This window comes from Esox lucius, chromosome 11 (assembly GCF_011004845.1).
Source record: "Esox lucius isolate fEsoLuc1 chromosome 11, fEsoLuc1.pri, whole genome shotgun sequence".
In the NCBI taxonomy this organism is placed as follows: Eukaryota; Metazoa; Chordata; class Actinopteri; order Esociformes; family Esocidae; genus Esox; species Esox lucius.
This window is the reverse complement of record NC_047579.1, coordinates 27,522,139-27,546,703: the sequence shown is the minus strand read 5'-3', so window position 1 is coordinate 27,546,703 and position 24,565 is coordinate 27,522,139. Positions and strand designations below refer to the sequence as shown.

General features: G+C 44.7%; 2 protein-coding genes across 10 annotated transcripts in view; both read left to right on the top strand.

Annotated features, from left to right (window-relative positions):
* The first annotated feature begins 1,678 nt into the window (after positions 1-1,678).
* On the top strand, positions 1,679-16,928 carry med25 (mediator complex subunit 25). 6 transcript variants are annotated; one of them, XM_013135897.3, is made up of 20 exons: positions 1,679-1,879; positions 3,391-3,540; positions 3,834-3,879; positions 4,014-4,138; positions 4,241-4,339; positions 5,046-5,166; positions 6,192-6,348; positions 6,460-6,581; positions 6,734-6,782; positions 6,918-7,189; positions 7,327-7,392; positions 8,042-8,127; positions 8,249-8,306; positions 8,389-8,496; positions 9,133-9,306; positions 10,374-10,487; positions 10,607-10,678; positions 11,137-11,307; positions 15,189-15,309; positions 16,371-16,928. In XM_013135897.3, exons 2-20 carry the CDS (start codon positions 3,416-3,418, stop codon positions 16,475-16,477), a joined length of 2,193 nt encoding a protein of 730 aa, XP_012991351.1. In that variant the 5' UTR covers positions 1,679-1,879; positions 3,391-3,415; the 3' UTR covers positions 16,478-16,928. The 6 variants fall into 6 exon arrangements, with proteins under 6 accessions (XP_012991351.1, XP_010872425.1, XP_010872424.1 ...); XM_010874123.4 differs by having other exon boundaries at positions 6,707-6,782; positions 8,045-8,127; XM_010874122.4 differs by having other exon boundaries at positions 6,707-6,782; positions 15,192-15,309.
* Positions 16,929-19,527: 2,599 nt separating this feature from the next.
* The window catches only part of lrrc4ba (leucine rich repeat containing 4Ba), a 32,486-nt gene continuing 27,448 nt past the window's right edge, over positions 19,528-24,565 (top strand). The window contains exon 1 of one of the 4 annotated variants that reach the window (XM_034295553.1): positions 19,528-19,545. The gene's annotated coding sequence lies outside the window, so the exon portion shown is untranslated. Of the gene's footprint in view, positions 19,546-22,105; positions 22,130-24,070; positions 24,093-24,273; positions 24,326-24,565 lie in introns of those variants that run through there. The other 3 variants (XM_010874116.3, XM_010874118.3, XM_010874113.3) reach the window with 3 other exon arrangements.

Below are 24,565 nucleotides of genomic sequence, written 5' to 3'. Positions count from 1 at the left end.
GTCAACAGAGGGCTTGTCTACTAAATTACAAAAATGTCATGTAAATGTCCACACCACCTGGATCAACCAGATAGGACGATCACAAAAGCTAAATAGTGAAAAGCGATGAAACCCCACAACATAGACCCTAAAGCAATAACCTAAGAGTACTGCCGGTTTCTGCCAACTGAACTTCAAACCGTGCAAACTGCACATAACTCACAGCTAGAAAGGTTTGAAAACCTAGTCCCTTTTTTCTGAAATACATTTTACCACTGTCAGAATTAAATGCGGTCTACTGGGGTTCAATGTGTTCGGGAGAAAGGGAGCAAGGGAGCCTTCAGCATGCTCCTGGCTCTACATAAATCCTGCTAAGGTCACTAGGAGCCATCGCCCATTATCTGGCCCTCACTGCCCTGCTGGCCCCTAGCCTAAGTAAAATCTAATTGGCTTACCGGTAAATTGATTCTCAACATTGTTTCTGTGGGAGGTTTTGAGTTTGATGAGCTCTGAAGCCATTTGCTGTTTGCTGGGCTGTGCTGACTGGCTCCCAGTGCCACAGGGGAATATATTCTATTGTTGGACCCAGAGAAACACAGGATGTCATTGTGCTCAAACCACAGGTTGGCTTGCGGCAACGTGTGCTGATTTGACAGCAGGTAAGCTTGCTGAAGGCCGCCCCAGTAATTAGGTTCTCGTTTCAGTAGTAGATCGAATGGGAGAGCTACGTGGCGGCTGTATAAAGGTTACGGTGACAGGGTGTTAGGCAAATCTGGGCCTATTTAACAACCGATAGAAAGGGGCTTATAGTTTGATGTTGTACTGGATGCATGGACAAGGGTCCTATAATCAATTATCCATGTATCCATTCCCTACCTGTTGGCTCTCAAATTATTTATATCATTCTACACACCCTAGGCCATTTATTTTCAGACTGGCAGACTGTGCCGACCTCTGGTGTAAAGAGATGGTATTGCAACTAAATAATAAAATGTTTACAGTTATTTTACCAGGTTGACTGAGAACAACTTCTCATGTACAGCAATATACTGGGTAGCAATTTGTGTTACTGCTTCTCTGGGATTCGGTTTCTGGGAATCTCAGTAAGGTTGCATTATGCTGTGTAACTGGGATTTTCTTTTCTAAACTCATTTAGGATCATTGACTTCAGAGAGGCCGGCCTATGTTGTGTAAGAATAGAACCGTATAAAGAGAGATCTCTGAGTCTGAGACGGGCAGGTACTCCACGGACTAACTCAGCTTGATATTTGGTTATCAAGTCTATTTGAAGTCAAATTCTTGCTATTGTCAAATCCACAAAATAACAGTGTTGTTCTGAGCAATGAAATTCTTTTGACATGTCACGCGACATTTACGCCAAAGCACTACGTAAAATAAAAAGGAAAAAATAGGAAAAAAACAACAATGTAAAATAGCAGCAATTCCAAAGAGTGTATAAAAAGTGTATATGGACAATATGAAAGACATTTTAAATATTATAAATATAAATATACGCGTAATATTGCCTATGAATGGTACATTAAAATACGCTAATGTACATTGAATGTGCATAGAAAGTCATCAGAGCACTGTGTTCATGTGATCAATATGATCATAGATCAGTGTTAACTCCGGTGTCTGAGATCTCCTTGTGCAAACCACAAGAAGACAATAAGCCCATCCTCAGTTGCTCGGTTGTTGATTGAACATCACTTCCCGACCAAGTCTGATATGTCGATAACAGAACGTATGATCGATGATTTGTTTTCGGCACGGCCTTACGTCAGTGTGTATCTAATGAGAATGGTTTCGTTTTATTTACTGAATAATTTTCTTTAATTTCGAAGTGTTAGGGTTAGCCAAAAACACAATTCTTTGGCTGACGGCTGCCGACCGCCTGGTGAGTAGCAAGTATCTAGCCAGCTAGCTAAATGCAATTGATGATTTTCTAATGGAAATCATTAGGTAGCTAAAATGCCTGGCTTGTGGCTAATGTTAGCTAGGTACATTAGCTAGCTAATGCTTATTTATACATGCCTACGAAGGAAATTCGTTCTACAAACGCCAAAGCTGTCATGTTAGCTGTCAAGTACTCTCTATTGCAATATGTGATATTTTCAATTAACTACTGTAGTTCGGTAAGTTGTTATTCTCAAACGTGCAGTAGTAGGAAGGGGATGCTTTCCAGTTGGTTAAGTACAAATGTTAGCAGTAAGAACTAGCTTGCTATTAGCTAAGCACAACACAACTGTACCTAACTATCAACTGGTCATACTTTTTAGAACGCCTTTTTGATTATTTGTATTTTATCCAGTTAAAGATGCATTTATTACTGCCAGTACAGTTGTGAAAGTACTGCTCATGAGCCAAAACCCATTCTCGTTTTGTTCCTTGTCATCCAACTGAGTACTGTACTACTACTAGCTGTTATCACCAATTTCGTATGGTATGTTACGACCTGTACATTTTCAATTCATATATGTTACGAATCCGACATCTCATAAGTTTTGCTTGCTTAAGATTCTAGAATTCATCTTCAACAATGAAGGATTTTAGGTCATGTATTTTAGGTTGTCTAGCTGTTTTTTTTGTTTGTTTCTTATTTATTTCATATCTGTAGTGAGTATATCTGTAGTGAAGAAGTTGGCTGCTTCTGCAACTAATCCAAGCATCTCCGTGGCAATATTTAGACTGGTGTTTGTACACACTAGCCATTAATGCCATTATTGGGGGCTGTATATCTGTCCTTTAAAATATAGTTACGTAAAAAGCGTCAATATTATTGGCTGTATAGAGGCTAACTAGCTGCATGGAATTGGTAATTCCATTGTAAAGTCGAATCTTCCTTCTAGTAAATGTTATTGCTTACTAATGTGGGTAGTGCAAATGAATGTATTTTTGGTAATATGAGTTCAGGTGACTCAATAAATAACAACACAGGTTGATATAAACATTCTCCTTTTACTGTTCCCATAAAGGTGGTTGGGGGATATAGTTACGCTCAAACGGATTCTAGAATGGACATCACCAAAGAAGGCATCAGCCTCAAATGTAGACTCTTCAACCTAATTGTAAGATCGGTCCTGATGACCCGGTTTGTCATGCCCTCACAACTCAAACCAGGTCATCAGGCATCTGCAACTCGATCCTCAGGAGGAGTCATCCAACAAGTTATAGCAAAATGGACTATTTTAACATGGAGCTGGAACATAAGTGTTATGAGATATTGTAACCCTCTTGTCTAAAATGTTGAAGCTAGGTTTTACTTCTTGGTTTACCTCTAGGAGTGCACTACCAATGCCACCAGTCAGTTCGTTATGCGGTCATGCCTTGAATTGGGAAGCCTGTTCTATTTGTATTTATATTTTGATAATTGTGCGTACCTCTCACCACCAACTTCTTTCTCACTAGCTCCTTGGTTGCGGGTTCTATCCTCATGGACCCGCCCACTAAACCCGGAGCCAATCAAGTGGCAGACGTGGTGTTTGTCATCGAAGGAACTGCGAACCTCGGCCCCTATTTTGAATCCCTCAGGAAAAATTATATACTGCCTGCAATAGAGTAAGTGTACCAAGAATGCTGTTGTTTAGAAACTAAGTTCAATGGTGAATGTTGTTACTGCACCGACAATTAAAAAAAAAAAAGCAGGCACTTTAACAGAAATATGCGAATACATGATAGAACGCATCATTAGGATCCTCCTAGGATTCTACTTGTGCTCGACTCTGCTCAACTTCTTGCTTGTTCTGCCTGATCCACCTCGCTAACCTCCCATTGGAAACAACAGCATTCTGTCCATTTTTACTGGTACCACTCTCTGCAGTCCTGAATTGTTCCCCGTCCTCTCCTCACAGGTATTTCAACGGAGGTCCCCCGGCAGAGACAGACTTTGGAGGAGATGTGAGTCTTTTTCAACTTTGTTCTCTCCTTTTAGTGTGCTTTTAGGTGCCTATTTACCTTACATCTAAAGCCTGACAAGCCATCAATGCCTGCCGTTAATCTCTTTTGTCTCTGTTCCTGCCCCGGTCTTCCAGTATGGAGGCACCCAGTATGGTCTGGTGGTCTTCAACACGGTGGACTGTGCTCCTGAGTCTTATGTACAGTGTCACGCCCCAACCAGCTCTGCCTTTGAGTTTGTCTCATGGATCGACGGCATCCAGTAAGAACGACAGGGAGCTTTTTAAGGTCTTATACAAACGCTTCGACTTGCTGGTAGTGTTCCGCCTTGCCCATGGCGCGGTCGTGTGTCTGTCTCCGTCAGGTTCATGGGAGGAGGGGCGGAGAGCTGTAGCCTCATTGCAGAGGGATTGTCGGTGGCTTTGCAGCTATTTGATGACTTCAAGAAGATGAGAGAGCAAATGTGAGTTCTTACTGGCACACAAGCTTGCGCTGATGTCCCTCAAAGATAGCTTGTGAGTGCAAAATAGACTTTATTACAAAGTACCTAGCCGAGCTTGCCCGCGGAGTAACTGCCTGTCTCAGACTCAGAGATATCCCTTTATACGGTTCCATTCTTACACAATACACTTTTTGAAGTAAATGATTCTTGGTTTTCTGAGCTCAGAGAAAAAGATCTGCGCTTTGTAGCGTAATGCGACCTTACTGGAATTTCCTACCTCCTAAGAGACAACACCGTTCAGTCCCTATACAGACCATAGGAGTAGGAGTACAGATAAGAGAATAACAGGACACACCTGTTGTCCTTCACACACACGCATAGAAATACAAACTTTCTACATTGTTGTTTATGAGCCTCTCTTCTTAATCCATTAGTAACCAAATGTGAAAGAATCAAAGACAAACTGTTTTGAAAAATGAGGTTAAAAAAAAGAGCAGTACATTTGTATATACAAGTGTGACAATGACAGTTTCTTAAGAGACGATATGAGCCCTTAGGCTCAAGTAACCTGGTTAAATGTTTTATCAATTAACACCCAGTTGGTTATACAAGTGAATGCATGAGTTATACACAGAGGTTCTGTCTACTTAACATCCGATTGTGCTAATAAAATATTCCATAGCCCGCACACATACAATAACGTGTCTCTCTTCTCATTCCCTGACAGAGGTCAGACACACAAGGTGTGTGTATTGCTGTGTAACTCTCCGCCATACTTGCTCCCTGCCGTTGAGAGTGTGAGCTACACAGGCTGCACCGCAGATGGCCTGGTCAAGATCATCAGAGACGTGAGTAACCAGGCAGATTTAGACAAGTAGTTCTACCAGATGGTGTGCTTTTAGACTCTAGACAAGTAGCTCTACCAGATGGTGTGCTTTTAGACTCTAGACAAGTAGCTCTACCAGATGGTGTGCTTTTAGACGCTAGACAAGTAGCTCTACCAGATGGTGTGCTTTTAGACTCTAGACAAGTAGCTCTACCAGATGGTGTGCTTTTAGACTCTAGACAAGTAGCTCTACCAGATGGTGTGCTTTTAGACGCTAGACAAGTAGCTCTACCAGATGGTGTGCTTTTAGACGCTAGACAAGTAGCTCTACCAGATGGTGTGCTTTTAGACGCTAGACAAGTAGCTCTACCAGATGGTGTGCTTTTAGACGCTAGACAAGTAGCTCTACCAGAGGGTGTGCTTTTAGACGCTAGACAAGTAGCTCTACCAGAGGGTGTGCTTTTAGACTCTAGACAAGTAGCTCTACCAGAGGGTGTGCTTTTAGACTCTAGACAAGTAGCTCTACCAGAGGGTGTGCTTTTAGACTCTAGACAAGTAGCTCTACCAGATGGTGTGCTTTTAGACTTGCAGTGTTATACTGCAAAGAAAAAAGCTGTCGCAAAATTATGTGGTGAGGACATTTTGGCTGTTAGAAGAGTGAACAAGCCCCATTTTCTTTTTAGAATTTAATGTCTTGTTACGAGATACATTTTTGTACATACATTATACTTAATACCTGTAGATTTTCTGTAAATTTGTGAATTTTCCACTGCACATTTAGAATTGCCATATGTAATACATTTGCATACATTTTCACACCTATTTATTCCACTTGTATATACATATTCTAGTACTTGTACATTTTCCTGCACTCCTCTATTTTCACTTCTGGTTAGACACAAACTGCATTTTGTTGGACTGTTCAATGACAATAAAGTTTAATATAATCAAATGTTCCCAGCAAATTTGTTGGTCATTTGTAACCTTTTTATTGTGTAAAGCTGATACCCAATGAAAAACATCTCTTTTCCTTGTCTTATTCTTCAGAGAGGGATTCATTTTTCAGTGGTGGCGCCACGGAAACTGCCGGCGTTACGCTCGCTGTTCGACAGGGCGTCGCCGGTCGGGGGACCAGTCGACACGCACCCGGACTACAGCCAGGACCCCTTCCACATGGTCCTGGTCAGGGGCATCTCCCTTCCTGGTGAGGAGCAGCAGGAAAACCTTCTCCGCAGATTCATTTACATCAGGAATGACAGAGCAAAGTTCGACACACGTCGGTAATGGTGTCATCCTAAAATGTATGTTTGTACAGTGTCGTCAGGAGGAGGACCAGGTCCTCTCAAACCCGCACCCCAACCCCTGCCTGTCAGTCAGGCTCCCATTGGTCCCGTCTCGCAAGCTCCTCCGCCAATAAGCACGGCCCATCCGTATCAGGTAGTGAAGATATACTGAATGTTTGGCCTGGCAGCTTATCTCCTCTTTCCGCCATGTGTACCATTGAATGGACAGGCTCTTAGCTGATTCAGTGTTTTCTGTCCCTTTCATTGCTGCCTCGTCAGCCTCCACCTTCCCTTAACGCGGCACAGGCAGCTGCACAGATGGCCGTAGATGCCGCAAACAACCAGAAGAGTCGTTGTGAGTACCGGGTTAGCCATTATCCCATCGCCCTCTCTCATCTAAACGGTGGCTCTCGTCAGCCTCGTTTGACTGTTAGCCTGTTATGTCTGGGGCGTTGTCTCTCTGTGTGATTCATTGAATCCCCCTTTCCAGTCCCTGGGATGGTCAATCCTGGTCCTCAGTTCGGTGGCCAGTCAACAATCTCGTCAGTAGGGGGAGGGAAGTTGGCTCCCTCCAGCCAGCCTAGCCTGTCCACCGTCACCACGGTTTCCACGCCCCTGTTGACCCAGCAACAAGCCCCTCCTCAGCACCAGCAACAAGTGCAGCCGCAAGGACCGCCGCCGCCCAATCAGCAGCAGCCGTTGCCCCCTCAACAGCCGCCCCCAGCCAATCAGCAGACGCCTCCACCCTCACAGCCGAGCATGGTGAGCCTGGGTCCACGTGATCGTGCGTCGACGTCCCCAAATATTCCTTTCTTTTGGTTGCACCCTATGTGGCTTTTCCTACAGGTGTGTGGCGATGTTTGTTTAGCCTGACCCTCTGTTTCTCTCCGTCTGGATAGCCTGGCGTGTCCGCAGCACAGGCCAATAAGATTATCGCGTGGAGTGGAGTGCTGGAGTGGCAAGAGGTGAGGGAAACTAGAATCTGGTGTGAACATGTTCCCGAGGGGTTTGGTATACGTATGTGTTTCTATGTCACGGGAAAACGAACGCCTTTTTAAAATCCCTCACCTGATGAAGAATGCGTCTGCTGTTTGGAGGTATTCTTCCTGGACTGCGTGTGGAGCAGATTTAAATCCATCCTTGTTGTGATCAGGTCTGGATCTATATCTGTGTCCTAACCCAGCGGGGGCCGTCCCAGAGGCTTTACCGCACACCCACAAACAGCCCATGCGTCTTGTCTTACAGCCAAAACGGGGCAGTAGTTATGGTCATAACAGGGCCTCCAGCAGCACTGACCAACCTGGGATTGACTCACTATTGATAAGCTATGGATCCCCTCAAGATGAACGCGCCGGCTCTTGTCCCCTGTGAGACAGCTGTTCCCCGGGGCGACGGTCCGCACCGTTCCTCGTGTTAGGCCATTTCTAACCTGGGGGTTGTATTGTTTTGGGGGTCAAACGGTTCGCGTGTGCCCCTGGTGTGAACTGTGGAACCCCCAACCCCCCCGCCGCCTCGCCACTCTGTATGCTAACTTCCAAACCTCTCCGTCTGTTTCTCCACAACATCCCCCCCATCCTCTCCTCCCTCCCCCACCCTCTCCATCCATCACTTCAGAAGCCCAAAGCCTCGTCTATGGATTCCAATACCAAACTCACGCGCTCCCTGCCCTGCCAGGTGCAAGTCAACCAAGGGGAGAACCTGTGAGTGTCCTGCTACAGCGGTCTGTTATCCTGCCAGTGTCGGCCGCACTGATTGGTCATTGGTTGTATTGCAGTATGTATGGAGAGTTCCTATTGGTTTATTCCCTGTTCTTTGTGATAGAAATGCTGACCAGTGGCCACAGAAGCTCATCATGCAATTGATCCCACAACAGCTACTGGTGAGAGGTGTGCATGTGTGCATGCGTTTTAAGATGACAATGAGGATAAAGTCATCTAAATGAGGTATTTGTCCCTGTCCAGACAACACTTGGTCCACTCTTCAGAAACTCTCGAATGGTTCAGTTTCTCTTCACCAACAAGGATTTGGAGTCTCTAAAGGGTCTTTATCGTATCATGGCCAATGGATTTGTAAGTAGCACTCTTCTGCTTCACATTCTATACTTTTTCTGCTCTCTGTCCTTGTCCTGTTCCACGTCACTATCCATCACATTGAGTCTTAACCAGTGTTCCTCAACCCTGCTCTGGGGTGCCCCCCTGCCCTGCATGTTCTAGCTCTCTCCTTGCTCTGTCACGCCTGATTCAAATGATCAGCTCATTGTCAAGTCATTCATGAGCTACATCAGGTATGTTAGGGCAGGGAGAGATCTAAAACATGCAGGGCAGGGGGGCGTCCCGGAGCAGGGTTGAGAAACACTAGTCTAAACGATAGATTTGGGAAAACAGCAACAGTTCCCTCCATTGTCCACTAGATGGACAAGGCAGTTAGAACCAGGCTGCAGTAAAAATCTTTCGGCCAGTAGAGGGCATGGCAGCATGGCAGCTGATCCCCGTTTAGGCCCCACAGGGACTGTCAACAGCCTCAGACGTCACAGGAACACTTATTTCAGCCTTTGAGCTTTTCCGTGGTCCAATTGAATTCATGTCAGCTCGCCTGGTTTTCTGGTACTGTACCACGTGAATGAACTATATTGCCAAACTATAATGAGCGTTGCGGAAGAGGGCAGTGCTGACGTTTGACCCCTGCCCCACCCCTGTCTCCTGCAGGCCGGCTGTGTCCACTTTCCCCACAGCGCCCCCTGTGAGGTGCGGGTCCTCATGCTACTCTACTCTTCCAAGAAGAGGATTTTCATGGGGCTCATCCCCAATGACCAGAGTGGCTTCGTCAACGGCATCCGACAGGTCATCACCAACCACAAGCAGGTCCAGCAGCACCGCTCGGTGAGTCAGACCCAGGTCATCACCGACCACAGTCCTGCTCACTGAGACAACAGACAGACAGGTCATCACCGACCACAGCCCTGCTCACTGAGACAACAGACAGACAGGTCATCACCGACCACAGCCCTGCTCACTGAGACAACAGACAGACAGGTCATCACCGACCACAGCCCTGCTCACTGAGACAGACACACAGGTCATCACTGACCACAGCCCTGCTCTCTGAGACAGACAGACACACAGGTCATCACTGACCACAGCCCTGCTCACTGAGACAGACAGACTGAGGGAACCTGGATAGAGGGATGGGATGTACAGTAGTGACTGGAGGCCGGGAACAGTCCTGAGTCAATCAGGTCAACCATGTTCTGGTGGCTATGAGTCAATTAGTTGGAAGTGAAATATCAGGTGCATGTCTCATTGGTTCTCACTCACTATGAACAGGCACCCTTAGGACAGACTCTGTCTGTTTGAAATGAAACATTATTTCCCTTCAGGTAAACACTTAGAATGCTGATTTAGTGACAAAGGAACAAAATGCCTCCATTACAGACACCACCTCTCTGTAGTCTACATGAATTACATAAGATCAATTATATTATATCCTCAGTCTTTTCTTCTACTTTTCTAGATGAGGCTGTGTGTCTACTCATGCTGCAAATTTTGTGTATGTCGGCTATTTAGAGGAGGCAGAAAACATGAAATTATAATGAAGATGTGTTTTTTTTTGTTTTCTTACCTTCATATATTCAAAGTGACATCGCTACAGTAGAATTGCTATGGCAGTCTGAATGCGTGCCAATTATTAGATTGTTGTTTGGACTATTTCTTTTGCACGTGCTACTGTGCTGACAAAAGACCCAATTGAATACATTCCCTGAAGCGTAAAGGTGGCTACATTAATGCGCGCTCTAGGTGTTTTCCAACAGGCTCCACATTTAACGCGGGTTGACATGGAGGGGATAGGAGGGTTGGGGGCCTGACGGCACACTGTAGGCAGCCTGCTGTCGGTCTTTAGTGTGGTCGGATCACACTAGAGAAGTAACATCGTTGATCCTCCTCTCCAGTTGGGTTCCGGAGGGCCGATGCCAGGGCAGCCCGGCCAGGTTCAACCCAATCAGAACTTCCTCAACCGGCCGCAGGGGCCCATCCCGGTCTCCCACGGCAACGTGCAGCAACAGGTACTGTGACTGACCCGGTGGCGGAGTGGCCCGCCCACTGAGCCCGTCCTCCCCGACACAACCGCATGCCCTATTAACCCCTCCTCCTCTCCTTCTGCACCTCCTCTGTCTCCGTTCAGTCTGTGGTGGTGGGCATGCCTCCTGGTAGCCAGGTGTCTCTGATGGAGGAGCAGCAGAGACAGGCCAACCTGGTGAGACTTGCATACACAAGCTCCCCCCCCACCCCCGCGCTGAATCCACTCTCCGGCCACTTGTTTTGGGCGGCCTCCTCGTTTCAGCGCTCCTCACCGCGGTGCACGTGTTGTCTCTGAACGCTCGCATTATCGCCTGACCGGCATGTTCTGGGTTCAGCGGGTTACCTTGTAAAATGTAGAACTCTTTAAATGGAAGTTGGTGTACTGTTCCAATGAATCCAGTTTACTTAAAGGTCCACGCTGGGGTTTTGGGTCAATTTCAGCCAGTAGTGGTGAAACTGATGAGCCTAAACGGGTCTCTGTTTTGCGTTGCACTACGTCATCCAGATGGATGTTTCCTCCATTTCATATGATGTCATGAATTGTAGAGCAGTTTTATAAGGTCCCATTCTAACTGCTGAGTGTTCTACTGTTCTGCCCTCTTCTTGACCCTTTGCTCTCTGCTTGTCACGCAGATGACAATGAGAGCCGCCGGCGCAGCCAATCAGCAGCCGCCGGTCACTGGCGCTCCACCCAACCAGGTCGCTCAGGGTGGACAAGCCCCGCCCCAGGGTGCCATGCTACGCCTTCCAAACCCAGGAGCCAATCCGCAGCTGCGCAGTCTCCTCCTCAGCCAGCAGCAGCCAGTAAGAACACGGCAGTTGACTTTCCCGTACACTTTTGGTGGTGTTTACCCAATACTAAAAACCACCTATTATAAGGAGCAATTAAATAGGATCTCACAGTGTTAGGCTTTCTCACAGCAATTCAGAGAGACTGATCATTTTAGTGTGCGTGAAAACGATTCACAGGTGTGAATGCTGTAGACCCCATGTCCTGTTGGAACTTTACATCCAACATAGTGGTCATCAGGGATGTCACTGTATACACGGTGTGTATGACCTTACTGTTATATAAAAATCGGAAAGGGCATGAAATTGTCATCCAATGTTTATTATAAACCCCAACATCTCCACTTTAAAAATGAATGAATTACTCTTAAAGGGGAATGACGATGATTGTCTACAATTTGTCAGAGTTTATAAATCGCTTGAAGTAATCGTTGGGTAAATGTCAGTCGCAGGTTTTAAAGTGTGACTTTTGATGAATCCTCTTCCATAACCATCTCTTTGGCTAGAGCAGTTAGACCCCGTAGCTGTTTATGGAGGAGATGTGACATTTATCACGTAAAACGTATGTGGCATCTACCACAATCGATTAAGGTTGCACAGTGTTGTGTTTTTTCACTGTGACAGAATGTTCGTTTTTCAGGTAGATGATTATTTCACCAAGTTCTATCGAATGACATTAGAGAGGAGATGGCAATATAACCAGGTGAGAGAGTTCTGTGCATAGATAGCCAATCCAACACATTTTTCAAGGGATTTATGAACTTGTGGAGAAATTGTAGGTATTTGGCATTATTCCCATTTAATGTTTAGCATATTCCTCACTCAGAAAAAACATTCGGCAAAAGTTGTCCAATTAGTCTGAAGGATCGCAGACACCTTGCTGTGCGCGATGCACAACTTCATAAGGACTGTCATTGAAAACTCACACGGCATTGGGAAGAGCAGAGCCAGAGTTCTGATGACATGTATAGTAGTATACATCTGCAATTCCAATTTAAGAATCACTAGAAGATTTACAGTGGGGAGAACAAGTATTTGATATACTGCCGATTTTGCAGGTTTTCCTACTTACAAAGCATGTAGAAGTCTGTAATTTTTATCGTAAGTACACTAACTGTAAGAGACAGAATCTAAAACATAAATCCAGAAAAATCACATTGTAGGTTTTTTTTAATAATTCATTTGCATTTTATTGCATGACATAGGTATTTGATTACCTACCAACCAGTAAGAATTCCAGCTCTCACAGACCTGTTAGTATTTCTTTAAGCTCTCCTGTTCTCCACTCATAACCTGTATTAACTGCACCTGTTTGAACTCATTACCTGTATAAAAGACACCTGTCCACACACTCAATCAAACAGACTCCACCCTCTCCACAATGGCCAAGACCAGAGAGCTGTGTAAGGTAAAATTGTAGACCTGCACAAGGCTGGGATGGGCTACAGGACAATAGGCAATCAGCTTGGTGAGAAGGCAACAACTGTTGGTGCAATTATTAGAAAATGGAAGATTAAAATCCTGCAGCTCACGCAAGGTCCCCCCTGCTCAAGCCAGCGCATGTCCAGGCCCGTCTAAAGTTTTCCAATGACCATCTGGGTGATCCAGAGGAGGAATGGGTGAAGGTCATGTGGTCTGATGAGACGAAAAATAGAGCTTTTTGGTTTAAACTACACTCGCCGTGTTTGGAGGAAGAAGAAGGATGAGTACAACCCCAAGAACACCATCTCAACCGTGAAGCATGGAGTTGGAAACATTCTTTGGGGAGGCTTTTCAGCAAAGGGGACAGGACGACTGCACCGTATTGAGGGGAGGATGGATGGGGCCATGTATCGCAAGATCTTGGCCAACAACCTCCTTCCCTCAGTAAGAGCATTGAAGATGGGTTGTGGCTGAGTCTTCCAGCATGACAACGACCCAAAACACACAGCCAGGGCAACTAAGGAGTGGCTCCATAAGAAGCATCTCAAGGTCCTGGAGTGGCCTAGCCAGTCTCCAGACCTGAACCCAATAGAAAATCTTTGGAGGGAGCTGAAAGTCCATATTGCCCAGTGACAGCCCGGTAACCTGAAGGATCTGGAGAAGGTCTGTCTGGAGGAGTGGACCAAAATCCCTGCTGCAGTGTGTGCAAACCTGGTCAAGAACTACAGGAAACGTATGATCTCTGTAATTGCAAACCAAATATTAAGTTCTGCTTTTCTGATGTATCAAATACTTATGTCATGCAATAAAATGCTAATTAATTACTTAAAAATCATACAATGTGATTTTCTGGATTTTTGTTTTGGATTCCGTCACTCATTGTTGAAGGGTACCTATTATAAAATAACAGACTTCTACGTGCTTTGTAAGTGGGAAAATCTGCAAAATCGGCAGTGTATCAAATACTTGTTCTCCCCAATGTAAGGAGTTATAATGGGAATGATCAGAACCCACCCCCCCAAGACATTCTGACACGTAACTGTAAAAAAGCTGAGCGATTGAGCTGGAGAAATATAACCACTCTGAAAGTCATGGAGCTATGGGTGCACAGACTGACCATATCAACATTATAGTTTGAACCATGTTTTGATTAGGGAGAGTGCCTGTAAACTATACATCAAGTCTTCATGGTTACATAATGTTTTCTAGTTACCCACCAAGAGATACATCCCAATATCTGACTGTAACTACAGGAAAATGGCAATTCTATTTTCACTTTATTGCCTCTTCAGACAGTTCAGCTGATGCCACAAGCGTGAACTTCATACTCATTAATATGTCTAACACTTCCTTGTCACACACACAATCGCACATGGCAACTGTCAAGAAACATTGTCACAGACATTACCAACAGCAGTGAATCCACATGCACTGAACCCATGACAAAGTAGCCTCTTGCCCAGATCAGAGAAGTACTAGCAAATTTATATTCATGATGCCAATGTAGTGCATGATTATACAGGTAGCTTCTTTTGTATCTAATGCAAGCTAATGTTACCTGCTTCCGTAACTGGTTATAGCACTAACTAGCTAGCACTTACCAGCTTCAGTGCACTTGACTAGATATTCAGCTATGCTGAAACACAAATAAACATACGCAACTAGCTTCGAGATTAGCACAACCTGCTTACATTTACTAACTGGCTCTACTGACCGGTGGATCCAGTTCCCCGCTTAGTTAGACGGAAATGCTACATTTCAGCTTGACTCAATTGGCTATCTGATGGGAATGTGTAAAACTGTCTTGATAGAAATAGTTGCTGGCCACCTGGCTCCTCGCTGGGATGTTTTCTTGCACCCTTGTCATGGCTCTCTGTAAACCGAATCCATTTTTGCCTGATACCTTAGTTTTCTGGAAAGCTGAATAAAGATGCATTGGTATAGATTCTATGCCAAAGGAGACAACTCCGGTAAGATGGATGTCAACTGAATTTGCGGCAAGATGCACGAGGAGATAATATGCATTGGGGGGAGAATTTAATGAGCAAAACATTTTAATTGGTGAGCAAAGCCGATCTGTGTGGATAGGTACTTGTTTTGATCCCGCATAGAAAATGCCCAATGTTGAAAAGGAGGTAAATGCTTGGAGTAACATTTATCAAAATGGAATTGCACATTTATGATAATAGTGGTCATTATTGTGGCTATCAAAGTACAGATTTTTAAGGCGATGATAAGAATACGTAATCTGTCACTCAAGTATTTTCTATATATAAACATTGCATTGAAGTAAGTTTGTCTACGCTAATGATGCATTTACAAGGACAGTTTTTTTTAAGCATCAGTGGATTATTCTGATGAATTTCTAAGTTCTATAAACATAACATCTCCAGACTGCCATTTGAAGTGTTTAGGGGAATGCAGGTCCCAGCTACTCTATGATTGACCGTCATCTACGTGTTTCTGTCTGTCAGCAGGGCGGTGTTGGTCACATGCAGGGCATGATGCCTCATCCGGGAATGGGGGGGCAGCTCGTCCATCCCACCCCAGGAGGGGGTGCCCAAATGCAGGGCCAGTGGAGGCAGCCCCTGGCAGGTTAGCGTCCCCTGTGTACCCTTTCACTCACATTACACCCTGTGGAAACCTGCTCTGACCTGGCCTTCGACGCTAGCGTCAGTCTTCTACCTTGGGAGGTTTCAAATGATTCCACTATCTGTGTGAAATGAAGAAGTGTTTTTGATATTCAAAGAGTGGGGCCAGTCCTTAATAAAGAAAAATGGGACTGTTTTTGTGTTAGGGGCTAAATTCAAATGAGAGGGAGAAATGACTGCTCCAGAGATATCTAGTGGATGGAGCATATTGGTTAAGGGGAAAATGTATTTGAAAAGTGTCTCATAATCATAATTTAATTAGTTGCATATATAAAACTGTTGGCTTATTGTAAAACTGCTTCCAGTCTCCCTCCTAAACAAAGAAATATTTAAAAAAAAATATATATATATTTTTATATCATTTAAACACCAGTTGTATTCATTAAGTTGACAGTTTGTTTAGGGAAAAAACCAACATCTTATTTGAATATAAGTTTTATACTGTTATTTTAAATGTAATGAGGTTATACCAAAGGCAGGAGATTATTACAGATACCTGTGAAAACCTAAATGACCCAACAATACAAATAATCTGATGCAATTCATCAACCACCAAATGATAGTTTACTGGAAGCCTTAGAAAGTTTAAACTGTTTAAGATTTCGTTTTTTTGTAAATGTAGTGAGCAAATGAATGATATGAGAAAGTGTATAGGCTTGAAAAAATCTTAGCAACCTCAGTTCACCACTAATAAGCCCCTATTGGTGCCAAAGGGTGGCAGGCATAATTACAAGCTAGTCCTTGCCAGGTCTAGGGCACAGTTCTGTTTACATAATCCAACAGGATGTTGTCTATTTACTTCATGTTTGATTATTTTTTACTACTTTTCCACCTAAGGGATTTTTTTTTTTTCAGTAAGTCAGCTTTGTATGGTCTAAGCACATTTACAACTCTAAGCAAGTTTCTTTGCTCTAATTAACATGTTTGTGGTTTCACTGATTACACTGATTAATACACTGGGTGAAAAAACAAATACTACATACCATGATAATCTCTGTGTCTCAGGTCAGATGTTGATGGCTGCTGGTCAGAGGGGTCCTGGCGCACAGCCCCCTGGGATGCCTCAGGTATCCTCCGTCATGGAAGATGAAATTCTCATGGACCTTATTTGATTTTGGATCCAAAAGACACTACATCCCCCAGCAACAAGCGCTTTCACCTTCAACACAGCTGGCTCGACAGGGGGATGTTTTTTTTTCTTTGCCTCGTTTCTACTCTGGCTTTGTTTTCTGTGTTTTTCCTTGTTTTATATCAAATGAGCAGATAAAAGCAGGGTAAAGGAGTTTGTACTGCAGAGCTATTGGATAGGATGAGGGGCAGCCATGCAAGCACATGCTCTCATATACACACAGACCGTCACACATGCCTAACGAAGCCAACCCAGTGGGAGGATAATGTTATCTACACTGTTGTATGTTGGTCTGCAAACCTGCTTCACATTCATTTAATTGTTAATATGAAATGTCATTTTTTATTGAGGTTTTACTTTTTCCGATGTTTTTCTGCAATAGATGGATGACATTGTTTTATTGAGGTTGAAATAAAGATTAATTTTGTCAAGGAGCTAGCGGATATGTGTAGTCCTTTATAAAGTAAGCATGACTGGCTGTTAGCCAGCCATCTCCAACAGATCTGTAGGATCAACTCTACAACAGCAACAGTGGTATTTCTGGGTTTAACACTCCAGCAGTAATATGTTTAATTCCAACAGTCAAGTTCTCTTGGTTAACTCACCAATAGTAGTATCTCTAGGTTAACTCACCAATAGTAGTATCTCTAGGTTAACTCACCAATAGTAGTATCTCTAGGTTAACTCACCAATAGTAGTATCTCTAGGTTAACTCACCAATAGTAGTATCTTTAGGTTAACTCACCAATAGTAGTATCTCTAGGTTAACCCACCAATAGTAGTATCTCTAGGTTAACTCACCAATAGTAGTATCTGTAGGTTTAACTCCAACATTAGTACAGTTGTCCTCATAAGTTTGCATACCCTGGCAGAAATTGACATTTTGGCTTTGATTTTGAAAATATGACTGATCATGTAAAAAAAACGGTCTTTAATTTAAGGATAGTGATCATATGAAGCCATTTATCATCACAATTGTTTATAGTCAATGAGTTTAACTCTCATGTGGAAGTTCTGCGCCATACTGAGCCATGGGAGCAGAAAAAAAGCTGTCAAAAGACCTGCGTAACAAGGTAATGGAACTTTATAAAGATGGAAAAGGATATAAAAAGATACCCAAAGCCTTGTAAATGCCAGTCAGTACTGTTCAATCACTTATTAAGAAGTGGAAAATTCAGGGATCTCGATACCAAGTCAAGGTCAGGTAGACCAAGAAAGATTTCAGCCAACACTGCCAGAAAAATTGTTCGGGATACAAAGAAAAACCCACAGGTAACTTCAGGAGAAATACAGGCTGCTCTGGAAAAAGACGGTATGATTGTTTCAAGGAGCACAATACAACAATACTTGAACAAAAATGAGCTGCATGGTCCAGTTGCATAAAAAGAAGCCTTTACTGCGCCGATGCAACAAAAAAGCGACAAGACCAAAATAGAGCTTAATGGTCACAACCATAAGCATGATGTTTGGAGAGGGGTCAACAAGGCCTATAGTGAACAGAATACCATCCCCACTGTAAAGCATGGTGATGGCTCACTGATGTTTTGGGGGTGTGTGAGCTCTAAAGGCACAGGGAATCTTGTGGAAACTGATGGCAAAATGAATGCAGCATGTTATCAGAAAATACTGGCAGGCAATTTGCATTCTTCAATGAAAGCATGGGACACTCTTGGACTTTCCAGCATGACAATGACCCTAAGCACAAGGCCAAGTTGACCCTCTAGTGATTACAGCAGAAAAAGGTGAAGGTTCTGGAGTGGCCACCACAGTCTCCTGACCTTAATATCATTGAGCCACTCTGGGGAGATCTCAAATGTGCGGTTCATGCAAGACGACCGAAGACTTTGCATGACCTGGAGGCATTTTGCCAAGACGAATGGGCAGCTATACCACCTGCCAGAATCCGGGGCCTCATAGACAACTATTACAAAAGACTGCATACTGTCACTGACGCTAAAGGGGGCAATACACAGTATTAAGAACTAAGGGTATGCAGACTTTTGAACAGGGATCAGTTAATGTTTTTCTTTGTTGCCATGTTTTGTTGTGCCATTCTGTTATAACCTACAGTTGATTGTGAATCCCATTAGAAATAAAAGACGTGTTGCCTGCTCACTCATATTTCCTTTACAAATGGCACATATATTACCAATTCTCCAAGGGTATGCAAACTTTTGAGCACAACTGTATCTCTGTTTAACTCTACAATAGTATCTCTGGGTTTGACTCTCCAATAGTAATATCTCTAGGTTAACTTTCTAACAGTAGTATATCGAGGTTTAACTCTTGACCAGTAGTATCTCTAGATTTTAATTTCCAGCAGGTTGCCCTTTACACAGTGTCCTGTGTGTGTGTGGGTGTGTGTGTGGTTTTAAAATAGACCAAAAGATTGTTCAAAGTATGTTTCTGCCAAATGGTGTCACAGTGTTAATTTTATCTACTCCAATATGTCGTGGAACCATACAGAGGCCCCCTGGGCCAAGTAGTTCTACCAGATGGCAGCGCTTGGCCATGTTTTCCTTGGCATAACGCACAATCAGGCTGGCCGCATGCGCACATGGCACAGTGCTCACATACATACCCAGAGATTCACACTGCTAAACGCCATGCAAACCCGTGCGTCCACGCGCAGACACACACCAACACATATTGTTGGCACCAAACCCTGCAGTGTTCATTAATACACAGACACCTGTGCACAGTCCAGTGAGCTTCATACACAGACGCTACAACACAAACATAAGGATGTATACTCGCCCCTTACCAGCACACATACCAACACATTTGTATCCCTCCCCTGGAAACGTAATTGTTACACACACACACACACGCGCGTTTTTCTTGCACACATAGAGACAGGAAGTGATATCAGTCCCTGTCACCAGGGAGACAGAGATGGTTGCTAAGTTACCATGACACTGGGTTCTTGTTTCGAAGCTTTTTTTCTCCCACCTCTCCCTCACGCTCAGACAGACAGAGACACTGGTTGGTCCCCCGGTGGCCGGTGCTCATCTCTCCCCCGGATCCCTTCTTCCATCGGCGGGCGACTCTGTGAGCTGACATTCACGTTCTCTCCCTCCCTCCCCTTTTTCCTCTGTGTCTTTTCCGTTCCCCCCCCCTATCAACCTCACTTCGTCATTGACAGCTAAGACATGTCTTTGGATTGATGCTCTTAACCACATGAGCTGGGAGGTTGCGCAATATTTTGCATGACGCTGGTCGTTTATAGAATGTCGATTTGGCGTGAAATCTATTGAAATGTGGATGTTGTGACGTGCCTCTTGTGTCTGCTGTTGAATGGGACAGCTGACACTCCTTTAGCCATGGTCTGTGTTTGGTGAAGTCTGCACTGGTTCCTGTCTTTCGGTCCAACCCCTGTGCGTGAAGGGGACAGTGGGCCGTTGTATGAGCCTTGGGAGTTTATTAGCCTGGTGGCAGTAGTGTTGTTGGGCCTGATGGGGTTTATGGCCCTGGGGCTAAGAGTTTGTTTTATGGCCTGCTGAAGGGGATGTTGACAAGGCCTGCTGTTGGACAAGAAGAGGAGTATTATCAGGACTAGTCGTGAGTGGATGTGTTGTGGAGCATGCTGGTACTGCTACATTGAGCTACGAGGTGAAGAAGCCTATCATGCCTGAAATTGGATTTGTCTTCTGGGCTTAGTTCAATGGGCCTTATGGTGGAGCTGTACTGGGCCTGGTTGTGCTGGTGATAAAGTACAGTGGGCCTGGTGGGGCTGGTGGTGGAACTACATTGGGCCTGGTGGTGGAGCTAGACTGGGCCTGGTGGTGCTGGTGGTAAAGTACACTGGGCCTGGTGGTGCTGGGGGTGAAGCTACAATCTTCCTGATGGGGCTGGGGTTGCTGTTGGTGGAGCTACACTGGGCAAATGCAGCCTAATGAATGTGTGGTGCCAGATGGATCTGTTTATGATGGAGGTGTTGTCACTATATCAGAGTGCAGCTTTTCATTCTCTGCCATGTGCAACACTGTGTAGTCAGTCAACACTGTGTAGTCACTCAACACTGTGTAGTCACTCAACACTGTCATCAGTCAACACTGTGTAGTCACTCAACACTGTCATCAGTCAACACTGTCATCAGTCAACACTGGGTAGTCACTCAACACTGTGTAGTCACTCAACATTGTCATCAGTCAACACTGTGTAGTCACTCAACACTGTCTAGTCACTCAACACTGTCATCAGTCAACACTGTGTAGTCACTCAACACTGTCATCAGTCAACACTGTGTAGTCACTCAACACTGTCATCAGTCAACAGTGTGTAGTCACTCAACACTGTGTAGTCAGTCAACACTGTCATCAGTCAACAGTGTGTAGTCAGTCAACACTGTGAGGTCAGTCAACACTGTTTAGTCAGTCAGCACTGTGAGGTCAGTCAACAGTGTGTAGTCAGTCAGCACTGTGAGGTCAGTCAACAGTGTGTAGTCAGTCAACACTGTGAGGTCAGTCAACACTGTGTAGTCAGTCAACACTGTAGTCAGTGTAAAGCTATGCTTTAGAACCTCTGACACTTCTGGTTAGGCTAGGCACCACAGCGGAATGTTCCCTTTGATAACAGGTGATAGGTTGACTAGGGCTGGGATCTGCACTGCTATTAGATAGAGATCAAAAATCCAACATGGTCTTGAGATGTAATCTGTGTTTCCCATGCAGCTTTGACCCAGTGGAGTGCTGTGGTAGTACAGCTCCCAGGGCTAACCACTAACACCATCCAGAGGCTTCACTCAAAAACACAGCAACATCCACGCCACAGCTGCCACTACATCTGAATCTTAACCTAGGGCACCGGTATCAAGCAGCCTAGCGCATCCCAGTGTGCAAACAGCACGACACAGAGCAACATGAAGTCACTGTAGCAGCACAGCAAAACACAGAGCCACAGATACAGTACTGTTGGTACTATGTCTTCATACGAACTGAATTATTCCTTCCAGCAGCCACCATCTCTATTCATTTAACTGCCTACAGTGTCCACTCCATCAGTCACTTAGAGGCTGCCCTGACGGCCAGTACAGCAGCCGGCCCCCAGGGAGGGGTCACTCCAGATCACACAGCCTGAGCAGACACTGCGGTAGGGACACAAACTGGGGAGAGACAGGGAGAGAGAGAGAGAGAGAGGGAGGGCGGGGGGAGGGGAGGGGCGGACGTGTGGCACTTAAATAATGATGCTGGAGCGATGAAGAGAATTGAGATGATAGGAGAGTGGTCTATATCAAGAGATTGGAGGTGAAAAGAAAGCAGTCCATATCGAGAGAGAGAGAGAGAGAGAGAGAGATTGAGAGGTTCAAAGTGGAGAGAGCAGTCAATATCAAGAGGCAGCGATAGAAAGAGATCCAGGGAGAAAGACAACAGCACTGAGATGTATGTTTGAGAGAGGAGGAGAAGGAGGGAGGGATGTGGTGTGTGAGAGAGTTAGGGAGAGGGAGGGATATCCACTGCACTGTTGTGTGACTGGAAATTTAATAGAGAGAGCGAGACAGGCAGAGGAGAACTGGCGAGCTCTATGCCATGCTAAGGCACTGGAAGTTAGCACAGCCACTGGTATGGAACTCCAGGGGACCGCTGTCAGGGCTGTGAACAGCAGCACACCGCTGCTGCATAGAGAGATGGATGGGGTGAGAGACCAGCGGAGAGGAAGAGGGAGAACGATGGCTAATCGTATAGATGTGATGTCAGTGGAGTGAGTGCTCTATTGTGTACCGCAGCGAGTGCGACTGGTAAACGGGAGAGAGGCGCGCGGGGGGGAGGGTGGGGGGGAAGGGGGGGTGGTGGGGGGGCTACGGCCACATACATAACGGAGGCATTGAGTGGGCGCCGGTCCAATCACAGACCTAAGAGGGAGCTCCGATCACTGCAACATGCTATGGAGTATCCTGAACTTTTACATTACATTACCCATGTGGAATGTAATGGATGGGAGAGGGGAAAAGGATATTAGAGACTTAGACAGGACACCTGAATGCCAGCAATGCAGGCAGCCTTTTCACAAACAGATGTTCTGACTGAGGGCGTGTGTGTGTGTGTGTGTGTGTGTGTGAGAGAGAGAGAGAGAGAGTGAGAGAGAGAGAGAGAGAGAGAAATCGAGAGTGACAGACTGGGAGAGACTGGGTTGTGAAAGACGGATTCACCGAGTCCGAATATAGAATGTTATCAATTCACCACTAATTGCCTGTCTGATTACACCACCCCCACCACCCCTTTTACTTCTCTCATTCACTCCCTGTCTTGCACAGAAGCAGTCACCCATTGCAATGACCTCTCCCTCCCAATCCCGCAATCGCTGTTTCCTGGTGACAAACCCCCTCCCACCCCATCCCTGAAAATCACAATATTGATCTCATCTTTGGGAGACATCATACTAAATGGAAAGGACAGAAACCTGCATGGAAACATTCATACCAATTAGTGAGTGTGCATCCTCAGGGGGCGGGGCTGTCTGTACTGTATACTGCTTGAGTGTTGCCAAGGGAACCATTCGGCCAAACAGCAGAGAATGTTCCTCAATAAAAGCATACCCTCATTTCCCCCCCATTCTCTTCCTCTCTTATTCTCACTCTCGATACCTCTCTTTAAAGTACTTCACCTATCCTCCTTTCTAACACACACACACACACACATGTATATATATATACACACTGTCTCTATTTGCTCTCGTCTCTCCTCTTGAAATGCTGGGTATACAGTATAAAAACCTGTAGAATTAGAGCTGCCTCTTTCAATACATGCATAATGCGTTTAGGGACCAACAACCGTTAGGGGGCCTCTGACTGAAACGTAACAAAAATATATTATTTACATTTTTAGGAGGTTACACAGATACTGTATCATATGAACATATGGGATAATTAATCGCAATATTTTTTAAATTGCAGAACATTTGGTTTACAACTGCAAACTGCTGGGCGTTTTAGGAGGTGCAATTCTCTAAACCAATGCAACACAATTCAGTGCAATCCAAATGTACAATGGCTGGGAGTCCTAGATAGGAAGGTGCAATTGGCCCAGCAACTTCCAGGGTTGGAGGGAAGGTAAATGAGGGCTGCCTTGTCACTTTTTGCTTTAGCGACTCCTGTTGCAGGCCAGGTGCTGGTATTCTGGTATTGTTCTCCTCCCTGTGTTGCCAGATGGAGAGGTTTCCTGCAGAATTGGGCTATTTTTAAAATGGGCTTGGGCGGGTCGATTCACAGATAGGGTTGTATAGAAAAAAATGCGTTCAGGCAGCTTTATTGTGGAGTCTGCAGGTGATATTTCTGTTTACAGTCAATGATATCTGGCAACACTGTCTCCTCCAAGTGTGTTAGCTCTGGATAACGTTTTGGTTGAGCAAAGACGTGTGTCAAATAACAGCATGGCCTGGCAGGACTTGGCAGGATGCATGGGAACTTCAAAATATCAGAGCCTGCTTCATTTTTGCAATGAGACCATATGACACAAATTGATTGAAATAGACCAGATAGGGAAAACGGGCATTTGAGATGTCAGCAACGCTATTGGGTGTGTTCGCATTTGTGAGAGTTCCAGTGATAAGTAAAAGGCATGATAAACGATTGGATACAGTGACATTTGGAAAACAATAGGGTAACATTTTGAACTTAAACACGTTCTTTACATCCGGTGGCAATATGTTTAAAACTTAAAGACTGCAAAAAATAGTATCCACTGCCGTGAGGACTAAAATAATTTGCCCGCGAGGTGGGAGGGAGCTAGGAGCCGATCAAATAGTTAGCCTAAATGTATTGTGTAGAGTTGGTTGGGAATAACAACTAAAGGGTTATCTTGTAATGATTTTATTTCGAACAACATCAAGTCAGGTGGGATTATACGCTGTAAAGCACAGAGAATCGATTGACATGCTTTCTTGTATTATCTGCAATTGTGACATGTGGCGTGTTTTGTTCACCTTGACTTCCCAGACCTGCGCAGCTTGGATAATTTAGTCCACATTTTGTAGTATTTTTGTATGCGTTGCAAAAATTTGTTTGTGATACCCTGAATTGCAATTATTGGTGTTGTTGCGCCAAGTTTTAGAAACAAAGTATAGTCTATAGTAT

Excerpts from the sequence above, each read along its gene's own strand:
- med25 (XM_010874120.4), top strand. The coding sequence starts at position 3,416 with ATGGACCCGCCCACTAAACCCGGAGCCAATCAAGTGGCAGACGTGGTG. Across the intron at positions 5,167-6,191 it reads TGGTCAAGATCATCAGAGAC|AGAGGGATTCATTTTTCAGT; the intron begins GTGAGTAACCAG and ends CTTATTCTTCAG. Across the intron at positions 6,349-6,459 it reads CAGGGGCATCTCCCTTCCTG|TGTCGTCAGGAGGAGGACCA; the intron begins GTGAGGAGCAGC and ends ATGTTTGTACAG.